The sequence below is a fragment of the Schistocerca americana genome, chromosome 1 (assembly GCF_021461395.2).
Source record: "Schistocerca americana isolate TAMUIC-IGC-003095 chromosome 1, iqSchAmer2.1, whole genome shotgun sequence".
In the NCBI taxonomy this organism is placed as follows: Eukaryota; Metazoa; Arthropoda; class Insecta; order Orthoptera; family Acrididae; genus Schistocerca; species Schistocerca americana.
Window position 1 is genome coordinate 514,585,063 of NC_060119.1, and position 15,624 is coordinate 514,600,686.

A 15,624-nucleotide genomic window follows, 5' to 3' on the forward strand; every position below is an offset into this window, starting at 1 on the left:
ACACTATCTTATATAAAAAAAAGTTTTTGCTTTCATAGTACCTCTGATATTTTCTGTATATGATGGTCTAATGAGCTGCAGTGTAGTTGCTTGTCACACAACAATACAGATGACTTAATCAGTGAAAATAGTCTATTAAAATGCATGTGGCACAGGCATGCCCATCCAGACACCAGTGTCTAATTATGCATGCTGGTGTTTACCATCCCAGATCATATATGAGAAATATTGATGGCTCACCTGTTTGTTGGGATGGCACCAATATAGGAAATGTGTGTGGTGCAAACCTGGCAAGATAACTGTTGGCTGGAGCTCTTCTCATGTTATAGCTATGTTCTTTATATCAGACACTGTAAATCTTTCATTTTTTAGATGGCATTATCTCAATTCGCTCATCAGAAATATGTGAAAGCAGTCTTCCAAGTAACTACTAGTCTCTATTAATTAACTGCCCACTTGATACAAAGTAACTCAGCACATTTATCACATGAAATCTAGAACTTTTTCCTGTTGGTGCCATCAGTGTAGAAGTTTTGTTGCTGTGTTGCAGTTTACCCACTAATAGTTTCCTCAATGCAGTGTTCAGTGTTCTTTTGTCTTACCGACAACAAAATGTGTGTGTGTGTGTGTGTGTGTGTGTGTGTGTGTGTGTGTGGTGGGGGGTGTGGGGGTTATGATTTGGTGATACCTTCAGCTGTCACTCTCTTTATTTCATGTACAGTTGTAGAATTTTGGCCTTAGGCCATTTTCAAGTATCTAAAACAGAAGCATTATACATTGGATACATTACTGACACTTCTAATTTTTGACACAGGAACAATTCATATCTGTAGATATACTAAATGCATTATAATTAACTTTATGGATGATCCTGTTGTTTCAAGTATGTCCTTGCAACTATGACTGCATGTGATGCTCATAAAATAAATTACAGAGATAATTCCTATTTTACAAGCATGTTACTTTCAAATTATAATGTGCCTAGTATATCTACAGATATGACTTGTTCCTATGTCAAAATCACACGTGTCACTAATGTATCCAAAGTATAATGCTTCTGTTTTAGATACTTGAAAATAGCCTAAGGCTGAAATTGTGCAATCATATATGATATAAAGAGAATGGCAGGAATCATGATATCTTTCAAAAAATTCATTGCAGCTGCAGACCCTACTGCACTGAAAATTATAAAATGCATGTTGTTTGTCACGCACAATTACCATTATAAACTTGATTTGTACGGCTCCATTGTTTGTGGACAATGCAGTTTCTACAAACAGCAGTGTATTTACATAACAACAATATTATTTCTTGTCCATTCTGTGTCAACTGTGAATCTGTCCATATCTTAATTATTGTTTGTGCAGTGTTAATGTACAGTTTTTCATGCACACTGAAATAGCTTAAGGAAACTAGACATGCCATGAATCTAAGTTAATGATCCAAATAAACATTTGTAGACAATGACTCTTTATTAGCAACTATATCAGTAATACACCAACCACTAAGCAGCACATAAACGTAACTGATGTAGAAGAAAGAACCAGGTAAAAATGCTCCATGGTACATTGCTTCCATGACCCCGCAGTAAACACTATGAATGCTAAACAAATATCACATCACACAACTTACAGAACACAGCTCAAGCAATAAAGTGTATAACAGATATAACATTATCACTTTGAAATTTTCTTTTTGTGTGAGTGACAGGCACATATTTAATGTGTGCACCAGTCAAGTTATTTGTGGTCACACCATCTTGTTTGTGATGACTCCAAAAATGTGGAAACACAGCCATTAATACAGGCACACAGGGAAACAACCAACATTACTTTTTGGATTAAAATCCACAATTCCATATATTTCATTTTCGCAGCCTTCCCACACTGTCTGAAAACATTTCTTCTTGATGTCGTATAATTCAACAGACATATGTCCACTTTCATCAGTTGAAAAAGCATATATTTTATCATGGATCAAGCACGCTCCCGAAGGCTGATTATAAAATGCTCCAACAGTTTCATGTTCTGCACTTGTCTCTGATGTTGTAATGTATGGCGAAAATTTTATCAGGTCACATGAATAGGCACCTAGAATAGAATAAATAAAATTATTGGTTACTTTGAATGTACAAGAATGGTAATGCTACCTATTTCCGCACATTAGTATTCTTCCTTGTAATAATACACTAGCAGAGTTAAAGATTATATGTAAATAAAATTATACTGCCCTAAAATTTGTGACATTTTTCTCACTGATATTTTGGAAAACACCAATTAATTACATTACGTTTATTGAACCACAATACAAATTTTTGGAGTTTGCTGTAGGCAAGCATTTCTATAAATAAGCAACTGTTTCACCAATTAAAATTTTCAATATTATGATTTTACTCACAGCTGACATTTTACCAGCAACTGTAGTATATATTTTTTCAAAATTAAATTAGTTATCAGACGCGCAACTGAAATATATACGTTGTACTGGCTTATCGATGTTATGAACCAGTACTGAACTTCCAAATACCACAGATTAGTTAAGAGCAATAAAATATTTCAATGGTGCAGCTGATGATTGACTTTTTTTTTTTAAATAACACAGCACTACCAGCGGCACTAACAAGAGCAACAGCACTGCTTGTATCACAACTCTGCTTGTATCCCAACTTTCAGTTTCATTTGAAAACTAGCTGAAATGTACCTGCTTCACTTTATCTTTCTTCCCCTACTTGTTTTCTAAATCGGACAAAAATGTGCACTTATCACTTCATTTTTATGAAATCAAACTTATTTGAAAGAATTTGTTGTAAACAAATTTATTCAGGTGCAAAGATGAATTTGTTTTGTGGTTCTACCAACGTGAGAGCATGCTATGTACAGTTGCCTGTACAAGAAATGCCTTTGTGAGGGCATAGTAGGAAAACTGATAGAATTTAAGAATTTTACTGGGAAGCTTATACCTTTGTCTGGGTTTATCCCTGTATCAATGCATTTAAAATCCAGGATGGAATGTAACAATATTGTGAAAAGAATAGTGGAGATGCTGAGTCGCAAATAGGCACAACAAAAAGACTGTCAGAATGTGAGCTTTCGGTCAACAAAGCCTTCATCAAAAATAGATAACATAGGCGCACACACTCATGCAAACGCAACTCACATACACATGAGCACCATCTTTGGCAGCAGAAGCCAGACTGTGAGCAGCAGCAAATGATGGGAGAGGCAACTGGGTGGTGGAGGTATGGAGGAGGCTGGATCGGGGAGGGGGTGGGATAACACGGTAGGGGTGGGGGACAGTAAAGTGCTGCTTGTGGAAATGTACAGCAATGAGATGAAGAGAGGGTAGGGCAAATAGATACAGTTGGGATGTTAGACGGAAGGCAGGTGAGGGACGGGGAGTAGTGGAAAATGAGAGATGTAAAAAGACTGAGAGTGCATTGGTGGAATAGAGGGCTGTGTAGTGCTGGAATAGGAACAGGGAAGGGGCTAGATAGTTAAGGACAATGACTAATGAAGCTTGAGGCCAGGAGGGTTGTGGGAACATATGATTATATTGCATACTGCTCGGTTCAGAAAAGTTGGTGTTGGTGGGAGGAATCCAGATGGCACATGTTTGAAGCAGTCACTGAAATGAACAACGTCATGTCAGGTGATGTCAGCAATGTGGTGGTCCTGCTGCTTTTTGGCCACAGTTTGTTGGTGCCCATTCATGCAGACAGACAGCTTGTTGGGTGTCATGCTCATGTAGATTGCAGCACAGTGGTTGCAACTTCGCTTATAGACCACACAACTGGTTTCACAGGTAGCCCTGCCTCTGATGGCCAGTTGCCTCTCCCGTCACGTGCTACTGCTTGCAGTCTGGCTTCACCTGCCAGAGACTGTGATTGTCTGTGTAAGTTGCATTTGCATGACTGTGTATGTGTATGTTGTTTGTTTTAGACAAAGGCCTTGTTGGTCGAAAGCTCATTTTCTGACAATACTTTTGTTGTGCCTATCTGTGTCTCAGCATCTCCCCAATAAGGTGAGTAGCAACTACCGTTTTCATAATATTGCATCAATACATTAAAATATTTTTTCTGCCCCTGATATCATATTCTATATTTCTTTATCTGTTTGTTACTAAAACTGTTTGCTCACACAACAACTCTATTATATAGGTTCTCTATAAGCCAATACATTTTTCAACGAGTTGTTGTCTGTCTCTACTATGCTGCACAACTTATTAGTTAAGACAATTTTGCTGGAGTGTGGATCAATCTGATGCGTGCTGTTTATAATTGTATTCTAGAACATTCAAGAATACTGTAGGATGTTCAAAAACCTTAAGGGAATGTTCATAAAAGCTACAGAATATTTTAGACAAATCTTGAATTTTTTCCCCTGAAAAACACACTGAAGTGAAAGAGACAGAGGACATTCCTGGTGACCAGCGTATGACTGAGACCACTTCAAACACACTATTTCCACAACTATAACAGCTACCAGTGAACTGCCACTGTAGTTCACAATGGGGAAACCAAGGACACCAGACACAAAAACCAGTGAGTGGTCAAATAAACAACCATGAAGTGCACCAATGTTTCCACAAAGAACAACCCACATGAATCAAGAGTCAAATGATTTGTGCCACACTGAGCATGGAAGAGTGGATGTAACCAGTTAAAAGCTAGTCATCAGAGTTGTTTGTGTCTCAGGTGTCATTTTCACAGATAGAAGACACTAGAGAGATCAGGGAACCAACAGGTGAGAATAAGAGATGTGGTGTCTGTACAGTTCAGTACAGGACTTCCTGACCACAACAGTAGGAGCAAGCATGAAAAAGGCACCTGAAGTTGAACACCAAGAATCTCAAAAAACTGACGGTATCCAGCATTTGTATGAATAAGCACTAACAGTGCCATTTAAGCACTGATAAAATCAAGAGTACTTTTGCACAGATTATTTGAAACAGAAATTTCTGCTGCAAAGGCCTAAACACCTTGATGAAAGCTTTGAGAATTATTCTCATTTTAAAACATAAAATAATTAATGTACTATAACATTAATATGTGCCAAAAAATGGAGCCAATGAAAAGATGATGTTCTCCAGTACAATTGAACACTGTGGAAATATATGCAATACACTATCATAATTAGAATCAGACATGGCACACACTAAGGAACTGTAGTTCAAAAATGGTTCAAATGGCTCTGAGCACTATGGGACTTATCATCTGAGGTCATCAGTCCCCTAGAACTTAGAACTACCCAAACCTAACTAACCTAAGGACATCACACACATCCATGCCCGAGGCAGGATTCGGATCTGCGACCGTAACGGTCGTGCGGTTCCAGACTGAAGGGCCTAGAGCCGCTCAGCCACACCGGCCGGCAAGGAATTGTAGTCACTAATTCCTAACCAATTAAGAATAATCACACAAACATGTACAACAGCATGTGGTTGATTAGTACCTAGGTAGTAATGTCAATATAGCCTTAAGATTTATTGATGTAAATGGTTTGATATAATTACTGTCTCTGAAAACTTTAGAATGCTAATTATATTAACTACAGCCAAAGCTAATGAAAGATCCTTTCAGAATATCATACTGTATATTTTAATAAAGTTTCTTTACACTCACACACACACACATCCATCTGCACATATACAGACACAGGCTGCATTTACATATGTCTGCCCATGTCTGTATATGTGCAGATGGATGTGTGTGTGTGCGAGTGTATACCTGTCCTTTTTTCCCCCTAAGGTAAGTCTTCCTGCTCCCGGGATTGGAATGACTCCTTACCCTCTCCCTTAAAACCCACATCCTTTCGTCTTTCCCTCTCCTTCCCTCTTGCACCAGAGGCAGTCCAAAGGTGAATGTTTGGTGCGCGCTATTGCACGATCGAATTATCGGGCCATTCTTCTTCACTGAGGCTACCATCATATCTGCAGTGTATCTGGACATATTGCAACTGTATGCTGTTCCTGCTGTTCCTCAGCTGCTTCGGTATCACTCTGATGTCCTGTTTCAGCAAGACGGTGCACCACCTCATTGGGGTTTGGACGTCCGTGCCTATCTCGATATGACCTTTCCTGGGCGATGGATTGGTCGTGATGGGCCAACAGGTTGACCTCCACGCTCTCCTGACATAACCCCATTAGATTTCTTTTTTATTGGGTTATGTCAAGGACGAGGTCTACTGAACACGTGTACCAGATCTTGAAACCCTGCGGCAACGGATAACCACAGTCGTTGAATCGATCCCTCCAGTGATGTTGGCTAATGTGTGGACGGAAATTGAATATTGCCTAGATGTGCTACGTGCTACCAAGGGTGCTCATGTGGAAGTTTATTGATGTGTGAAAAAAACTTTGATATTTTGTAAACAATTAGACACCAGTTTCATATTTGTATCTTACTTCTAGCCTGAGTTATCAATTTATGTAATCAGTGAAAGACCTTTCGGACACCATGTGTGTGTATGGGCTAACCTGGTGGCGTGCACATCATTATGTTGGCTTATACTATCTGGAAGCCATCAATACCACAGTCTCCCTTGGGCATGCGATGGCAGTTGTACTTCAACCTATCTTTCAGTAAAAAAGGTAGGATGTGTCAGTACATGTTGCTGAACTGTATACAGGATAACAGGATAAACACCAATGTTACGGTTTTCCACAGCAATGGATACAACAAGTGATCTTAACTGCATCTAATCAGTAATCACTGGGTCAGGCAGTTGTGTTGTCCTGAGATATGGTCCCTCCTTCAGGTAACTTACAGGCCATATTTCAACAGGGTAGCATCCATCCACTTGTGAGGAATGTACAAGCAGGCCTCAGAGAACAATTGGCAGAGCAACACTACTTTCCAAGTGTTCCTGATCATTTGACAACTCAGCCATTAGTCTAAATATGTCCAGGATATGGTTTGCTGGTAATAAATTGTCATGGACATCAATCAGTCATTGTTGATGCCTTCTGCAACTGCATAAAAGTACATGAAAGTAAACTTAGGCTTCTGCTGCCATTGTCACAGTCAATAAAAATCTTCTGGGTTTGAGGCCGCATTGTCAACCACAAAATTCCTCAGGGTGTATTGCTAACTGCTGAAGGAACACTAGATTGGTTACTTATATACTATGGAGGAATGCTGTCATTGCTTATGAGGGTGAGGAGGAAGGGTGGTCCTTGCATTGCTTGTTGTCACTGGCAGAAACAGGCATTTTCCATTGGAGTTTCCTTTATTGCTTGCCATTTGTGGAAATCGGTGAATAGGAAACTGAGCAGCGACTGCAGTGTAGCGTTGTTTACTAATTGCCTAGTATCGTCTAGGGCATGTCAGCACTCTACGTGTACCCTCCGCTACTGTGTGCCTGTTGCTTTGTGAGAGCTGTCCTTCTGCGAAGCTGTCACTGTTGGCAGCCCAGACGTTGGAAGTCAGTACCTGTCTTCTCTATTCATGTCGTTTGGTCACTTGGCCATTTCTATAGCCTCTCTAATCTTCCTCCTCAAACTGCTTCATCCTGCACTGTTCCTGATGTTCTGCCTCCACTGGTTTGTTGTATTGTTTGAGATGGCTATATCTCTCATATTCGGATAACCTTGTGCTTATTGGATGCCCAGTGTCACCTACATACATCAGTCCACATTCGCTCCGATTTCATAAACTCCGGCGGCACAAAAATTGTCAATTGTATCTTTCGTCGAGCCCAGACTGCCTTTTATTTTGTTGTTGCTATGAAAAATCAGCTTAATACTTGCCCAATGGAGAATTCTGCCCACACGCTCAGTGACCCCTTGTATGTATTGTAACAGGACAGTGTTCCGTGCTTCGTTTTGCATTTCCCTATTGCCCTTTTCCTTTGGTGCCATAGTTTTATGTATCATCTTCATGTAGCAGCCATTAGTTCCAAAAATGGACTTTAGGTTCTGTAGTTCAGCTTTGAGATTGTGTTCATCGCTGATCTTGTAGGCTCTCTTAGTTAAAGTTACCAGAGCCGATTTCTTTTGCATACGATGGTGGTGGGAGGTTGCATGCAGGTACTTATCTGTGTTGATGGGCTTCCTATAAACTCTGTGTCAATTTTCCATCTCCATGGTAAAGTGAATTTTGCTGTGCTGCTGATTGAGATGTTGGTGGGAGTTCTGAAGTTCTTCTTCCCAATGTGGCCAGATGACAAAGGTGTCGAAAAATATCATACCCAGCATCTGGGCATACTGGTGCAGACTGGAGTGCTGTTTCTTCGAACATTTGCATAAAAATGTCTGCTGTGACAGGCAATAGAGGGGAACCCATACCTACACCGTCCATCTGCTCATAGAAATCCCCTTTCCACCTAAAATAGGTGGTTGTCAAATGGTGGCGCACTAGCTTTCCAGGTGTTCCTATAAGATGTTCTTAGTGGGGTACATTCGTGAATAAAGATTTCTTGTCAAAACTGACCATCAGGTCTGTACCCGCGACACGCTTTTCTTTCAAAAGTCCTACAAAGTGGGTGGAATCCTTGACGTATGAATCTGTGTGGCTTACTAGACATCTAAGCTCTGGAGCCAATTCTTTCACTAGGTTGTAGGTCACTGAGTTAATACTACTCACTACTGGGCATAAAGGAAAGGGTTCTTTGTGCGTCTTTGGTAAACCATATATTCTTGGTGCCTATGGCACTTGTGGAATGAGTCTTTGGGTTGCGTCAAAGTTCATCCTAGTTTGCTTCAGCAGTACTTGTGTCGATATCATTATCTTGCCTGTCCGATCCCCCTTAAGCTTACGGTAAATGGATTCACTCAAAAGATCCTCCACCTTTTGTCATAATCTACTCAACACTACAGTGGCATTTCCCTTGTCTGCCTGTATTACCACTATCTGAGAGTTGTTCTTCAGCTCCTCGATGGCATGATGTTCCTTCTTATTGATGTCTTGCTTCGGAAGCTTTGCGCGAGCCAAGATACTAGGCAGTTAGTAAACAGTGCTACACTGCATCACCGTTCAGTTTCCTATTTGCCGATTTCCACCGATGGCAAGCAATAAAGGAAGCTCCAATGGAGAACACCTATTTCCGCCAATGACGACAAGCAATGCAAAGACCAATAAAAGAACACCTAATACCGTTCCTTCTCACTCTCATATCCAATAACAGCACTCCTCCATAGTACACAAGTAACCAAACTAGTGCTTATTCAGCGGTTGGCAATACATCCTGAGCAAGGTGTCTTGCAACAGTTGCCAAATCCTTCACGTATGAATCTGTGTGGCTTACTAGACATCTAAGCTCTGGAGCCAATTCTTTCACTAGGTTGTAGGTCACTGAGTTAATACTACTCACTACTGGGCATAAAGGAAAGGGTTCTTTGTGCGTCTTTGGTAAACCATATATTCTTGGTGCCTATGGCACTTGTGGAATGAGTCTTTGGGTTGCGTCAAAGTTCATCCTAGTTTGCTTCAGCAGTACTTGTGTCGATATCATTATCTTGCCTGTCCGATCCCCCTTAAGCTTACGGTAAATGGATTCACTCAAAAGATCCTCCATCCTTTTGTCATAATCTACTCAACACTACAGTGGCATTTCCCTTGTCTGCCTGTATTACCACTATCTGAGAGTTGTTCTTCAGCTCCTCGATGGCATGATGTTCCTCCTTATTGATGTCTTGCTTCGGAAGCTTTGCGCGAGCCAAGATACTAGGCAGTTAGTAAACAGTGCTACACTGCATCACCGTTCAGTTTCCTATTTGCCGATTTCCACCGATGGCAAGCAATAAAGGAAGCTCCAATGGAGAACACCTATTTCCGCCAATGACGACAAGCAATGCAAAGACCAATAAAAGAACACCTAATACCGTTCCTTCTCACTCTCATATCCAATAACAGCACTCCTCCATAGTACACAAGTAACCAAACTAGTGCTTATTCAGCGGTTAGCAATACATCCTGAGCAAGGTGTCTTGCAACAGTTGCCAAAACGTCGGAATTTTATAGTTGACAATGGGGCCTCAAACCCAGATGAATTTTATTGACAGTACACAAAAATTGATTTCCTGCAAACATATCCTAATCCAAGCCATTATGTTTATTATGTCTGACTACATCATATGGGGAGCTTCATACCACAATGAATTTCAAAGTTTGGAATCATATACAATTATGTCCTCTTAATCATTTAACTCTGTATATTTATGTATATTTATTTGTGTTGCAATTTTCTCAAATGCTGGTGTACATATAATATGAAGTGTTCAGTTTGGAATGAAATATTTCGAGTTACATGGCTTCTGAAGTATATTGAAAATAGAAGGTGCAGAATGTAATGCCTATATCTCTATCATTGGTACATATTCTGGTTGTGAATGCTTTACTGTTTTTCATTGACTCTGTGGAACATGCACGTAACAGATCAGTGTCACATGTCTTTGTTCTTAACAGTGACATAAAGGAAGGAAAATACATTCCTCCAAATTCTCAACTGCTGTAAAAAGTCCTGAAATTCCCACATGCAGTGTACATAAACAAAAAAGCTTCTCCCGTATATTATAGTCTTCTTCTTGTTGTTGTGGTCTTCAATCCAAAGAATGCTCTTATGCAGCTCTCTACACTAGTCTGGCCTGTATGTCTACATACCTACTGCAACATACTACTATCCAAATCTGCTTACAGCATTCAAGGCTTGGTCTCCCTCTACTACATCATGACTATTCCTGAGCTCACAATGAGACTCATCAACAACTGTTCTACCTGCAGACGGTTCACAGTTGGAGAATGAAAGAGGAGAACTGACAGGGAATATAAGGTACCCTCTGCCACACAGCATAAAGTGGCTTGCAGAGTATAGATGTAGATATAACACAGGCGAGATACTGTCAGGCTACAAGAAAAATGTAATAACCTAACACCAAAGAACGCAGGTGTTGACAGATGTGAATATAACCAAATGATTAGTTTCATTAATCATAGTTGTAAATTTTAACATGCTTTATCTACAAAAGAATGGACCAGTTCAGATTCTGGAAAAATGTGGGAACATTCAGGCCAGTGCTGACCCTAGGATGTATCCCAAAATATAGACTGAAGGACAGGCAAACCTACATGTATATCATTTATAGATTTACAAAAAGATCATGGCACTATTTACTGGAATACAAGCTTTGAAATTCTGAGTTTATCTAGAATGTGTACAGAACTAGATTCTCATTTGTAAAAGTCAAAGAACATGCAAAGGAGGCATTAGTTGAGAAAGAGTGAGACAGACTTTTGGACTGCCCGCTTCGTTATGAGGATATGCCACCTACTTCATGTGCCTTGATTCCACTTAGATGCTCTGTTAAAGATTTTTCTATGCTCTGTCAAATTCTTTTTGTAGTATCACATCCTCTGTCTAACCTTCATCCAACTTCTCAACAGTGTTGAAATGTATTTCCATTACACTTTCTTTTAAGTAATAGGACTTTTAATGAAATACAGGATGATTCAGGAGGAATGTCACATAATTTGTGAGAAGATTTGACAAGTGAAAATAAAGCAAAAAGTCCTATGAGAGCATGTATCCAATTTTCACTCTTTCGGAAACTGTAATGGTTTGAAGACTAAACACATCCATGAATGGATATGAAGACAAGTATGAATATTACTTATCAAAATTAAAAGTACATGCTGCAGTGGACAGAATAATGGTGAGGCAGGTGACTGACTCATCCTAAAGAGGTGTGAGGGTTCTCCAATTCATGGCAGCACTTTAACATCACACCGAGGCTTCAGTTGCAAATGTACCCAGTGCGCAATCATGGGTTGGACCAGTGAGCAGTCTTGAGGCTGCGTGTGTGTGTATGTGTGTGTGTGTGTGTGTGTGTGTGTGTGTGTGTGTGTGTGTGTGTGTCATGCTTGAGTGCTGTTTAATTGAGCAAGTCCACTGTGTCTGTGAACACCAACATGCCACATACGTTCACTCACACAGAATACGTAGACATGTCATTTGTGTACAGGTTCTGTAATGACAGTGCCCTTGCAATTGTGACAGAACACCAGAGATGTTTCCCTGATCGACGAATACCCTGTGCCAGGGTATTCCCCAGGGTTTTTCAAACATTACATGAATCTGTAACAGTACCCAGTGTACACATAACATCAGAATGTGAGGCCATCCAGTCAGCTGAGGAAAGGGAAGACGTTATTGCAACTGTACACCAGTGCCTCAGGCGGCACTGAGAATGGAGGTATCTACTTCACATCGGCCAATTGCCAGTCAAGTACAATCTGCCAATGACTGGACAACTATGGACAGAAGCCTACTCGTAAGTTAGAAGAGCAGCTCTCACCCACTTGTTATAGATCATCGTCCATGGCTGACTTAAGACAGGGAATGTCATTTAGTGAACTCTTAAAGAAGTGAACAGACAATTGTTGTAATTGCATTTGCTATGTATTGTGAAATTTACCTATGATTATTTACACTTACCCATTGAGGGTCTTTTTTGAGTTATATTAAAGTAGTGTTGCAGACCTCAATATCCAACAAGTCACAAAGATAAGTAAACCTTTTTAACTCATTTGTGTGACTTTCTTACTAATTTGTTGGAGTGTTGTAGAACATTCATATTCCTATCCTGTTACCTGACCCTGGGGCATAGCTGTGAAATAGTGACAGAAAGAAACTGTCTTAGTGGTGTACTGCATCAGAAGCCATTTCATTAACTCACAAACTCGGCCTACTGTAACAACAGTGGCAATTCGGCCTTTACAAACTGGTGACGAGGATCGAATACAAAAGTGGCTACAAGGTGGCAGCTTCTCAAGCCAGACACAGTGGCGATAATAGCTGCCGTGACTTTTGCTTTGAATTTAGTGTTCTTATTTGCTGGGATTTTTTTTGTGCTGTCCGAACGAAACGCAGCCAGGGCAAAAGCACCACAGGCCCAAAGATAGAGGCTGGTGCCCATGCCATAGATACTCACTATTTGCATGAATTCCTCTAGTGCCTTGAGCGGTGCTGAGGATGAAGGTATTGACTTCGCCTCAACCAACTGCCGGCCAAGTACAATCTGCCAATGACTGGATTACAATGGACAAAAGCCTACTCACAAGACAGAAGAGCAGCTCTCGCCCACTTGGTTATACATCATCATCCAGGGCTGACTTAGACAGGGAACATTGTTCAGTGAACTCTTAGAAGTGAACATACTGTTTTCATAATTGTATTTGCTATGTGCTGCATAGTTTACCTACGATCATTCGCATTTAGCTATTGCGGGACTTTTTTGTGTTATATTACAAGTAGTGTTGCAGAACTCAATATCTAACAAGTCACAAAGATAAAGTAAACCTTTTCAACTGATTTGTGTGACTCTGTTACCTGACCCTGGGGCATAGCTGTGTAGTAGATGGAGAAACTGTCTTAGCGTGTACTGCACCAGAAGCTGTTTCGCAAACTCACAAACTCTGCCTGCTGTAACAATAGTGGCAAATCAGCCTTTACAAAACTGCTGTTTATCAGGCTGATTAAAGGGGGATGTGTATGCTACGAAGGTGGACCCACACAAGGAATTTGTCACTTGCATCACCGATGCTGTTTCCCACATCAAACCTTTCAAGATGATGATCAGTGTGCAACACAACTCAATCTCCAATGCACTGACAAGTACATTGAGATGGGTTTGGACTTTTTGAACACCATTATTCTGTTCACCACAGTGCCTACACAGAATTTTGGTAAGTAATATTCACACTTGTGTCTATAATCATTCATGGATGTGTGTACTTTTCAACATGCTCCAGTACTTAATGATCGAAAATTCGACACATGTTAATAGGACTTTTTCAGTTTATTTTCACATGTAGGAACACCTCACAGATTATGTGACATTCCTTTTTAATCACCCTGTATGTTTAAGGCACAGTGCATATGAATGTTTAAGTTACAATTATTTAAGAAATAGAAGCACACTTACTCATTTATATGTGAGTGTACATAATTTTGTGTAATTATATTTGGGAATTGTCCCTTTTAAGTCAGAAGTGAGAATTTTTCTGCGCCACCACCACCTTATACAGTGTGTAACAGGTATAGGTGCAGATATTTTTGTATCATCATCATCAGTTATCTGCTATATTAGCAGGTCCTTTGCCTCTCCATTTTCTGCGATTCATTGCTTCCTTCTTAAGGCTGCTGTATGTTGTACCGTCCATCATGTCATCCAGTATCTGGAATCTCTTCCTTCCTCGCTTCCTTTTCCCTTCTACATAACCTTCTAAAACTGTTTTTATCAGTCCGTCATTCTTTCTTAATGTATGCCCAGTCCAATTTCTTTTTCTTCTCTTTATTACATCTAGTAACTGCCTTTTCTCTCCCACTCTTCTCAGTACCTCTTCTTTTTCTACTCTGTCCATCCAACTTATTCTTTCCATCTTCCGCCATGTCCAGATCTCAAAAGCCTCCAGCCTTTCTCTGTCTTTTTTCCTCATAGTCCATGTTTCAGCGCCATATAGAAGAACACTCCATACAAGACATTTTATGAGTCTCTTTCTGAGTTCTCTGTCCAGACCGCTGCAGAAGATTCTCCTTTTCTTATAAAATGCCTATTTTGCCATTGCTATCCTTGTTTTAATTTCTGTGGTGCACTTCCAGTCGGTGTCTATCCTGCTTCCAAGATACTTAAAATTTTGCACCTGTTCTAATGTTTCTCCATTCAGCACAATTTTTATTTCCTTATTTCCTCCTATTGCCAATACTTTTGTTTTATTTGTGTTAATTTTCATTCCATATTTTTTTCCGTTAGTTGCAATGGTGTCCACCAAATCCTGTAATTCTTTTTCCCCTGTGGCTCTCAAGCACCCTACTCTTCTTCCTCCAATTTCTACTCCTTTGTCATCTAATGAGCATTGGTCAATCATATTTTCCAAGTACAGGTTGAAAAGAGTAGGTGATAAACAGCATCCTTGTCTTACTCCTTTCCCTAGTCTGATCCAGTTTGTACTTTCTCCTCTCACTTTAACTGAAACTTTTTGATTAAGTTACAATGAGTTTATAAGTCTTCTGGTTTTCCAGTCCACTCTCTTTTCCCTCATAATAGTCGCCAGCTTGTCCCAAACCACATCGTCAAATGCCTTTTCTAAATCGATGAAGCACGTATATAGGTCTCTTCCTTTTTCAATAAACCTTTCTCCCAAGATTCGTAGGAGCCCTATTGCATCTCTGGTGCCCGTATTCCGTCTAAAGCCAAACTGCTCCTCACCGAGATTCTCCTCTATTACTTTTTCAAGTCTTTCATTAGTTATTCTTAACATCACTTTGGCTGCATGTCAAATGAGGCTGATTGTCCTGTGCTCGCTGCATTTCTTGGTTCCTTGTTTTTTCGGTAATGGAATCATTACTGTTGTCAAAAAGTCCTCAGGCCATTCACCACTGTCATATATTTTATTACATAACCTCAATATTTCTCTTATTCCATTGTGGTTCAAGCATTTTAGTATTTCTCCCGGTATTGTATCTGTACCTACTGCTTTGCCATTTTTCATTGCAGCAATGGCAGACTTTAGTTCTTCCATTATGATGGTTGGTCCTTTCTCTTCATCACTTACGCTGTTGTTTGATTCAAGTTCCAGAGTTTCTGGTTTGCTATTTGTGTCATATAGCTCTTTTATATATTCTTCCCATC

General features: G+C 40.0%; 1 protein-coding gene across 4 annotated transcripts in view; it reads right to left on the reverse strand.

Moving 5' to 3' along the window:
- Positions 1-1,449: 1,449 nt before the first annotated feature.
- LOC124605113 (kelch-like protein 38) overlaps positions 1,450-15,624 on the reverse strand; it is a 136,607-nt gene continuing 122,432 nt past the window's right edge. For 3 of the 4 annotated variants that reach the window (XM_047136592.1, XM_047136573.1, XM_047136583.1), the window contains one exon: positions 1,450-2,090. In XM_047136592.1, coding sequence (XP_046992548.1) covers positions 1,798-2,090 — 293 coding nt within the window. In that variant the 3' untranslated portion in view covers positions 1,450-1,797. The remainder of the gene's footprint in view (positions 2,091-15,624) is intronic. The other variant, XM_047136601.1, reaches the window with a different exon arrangement.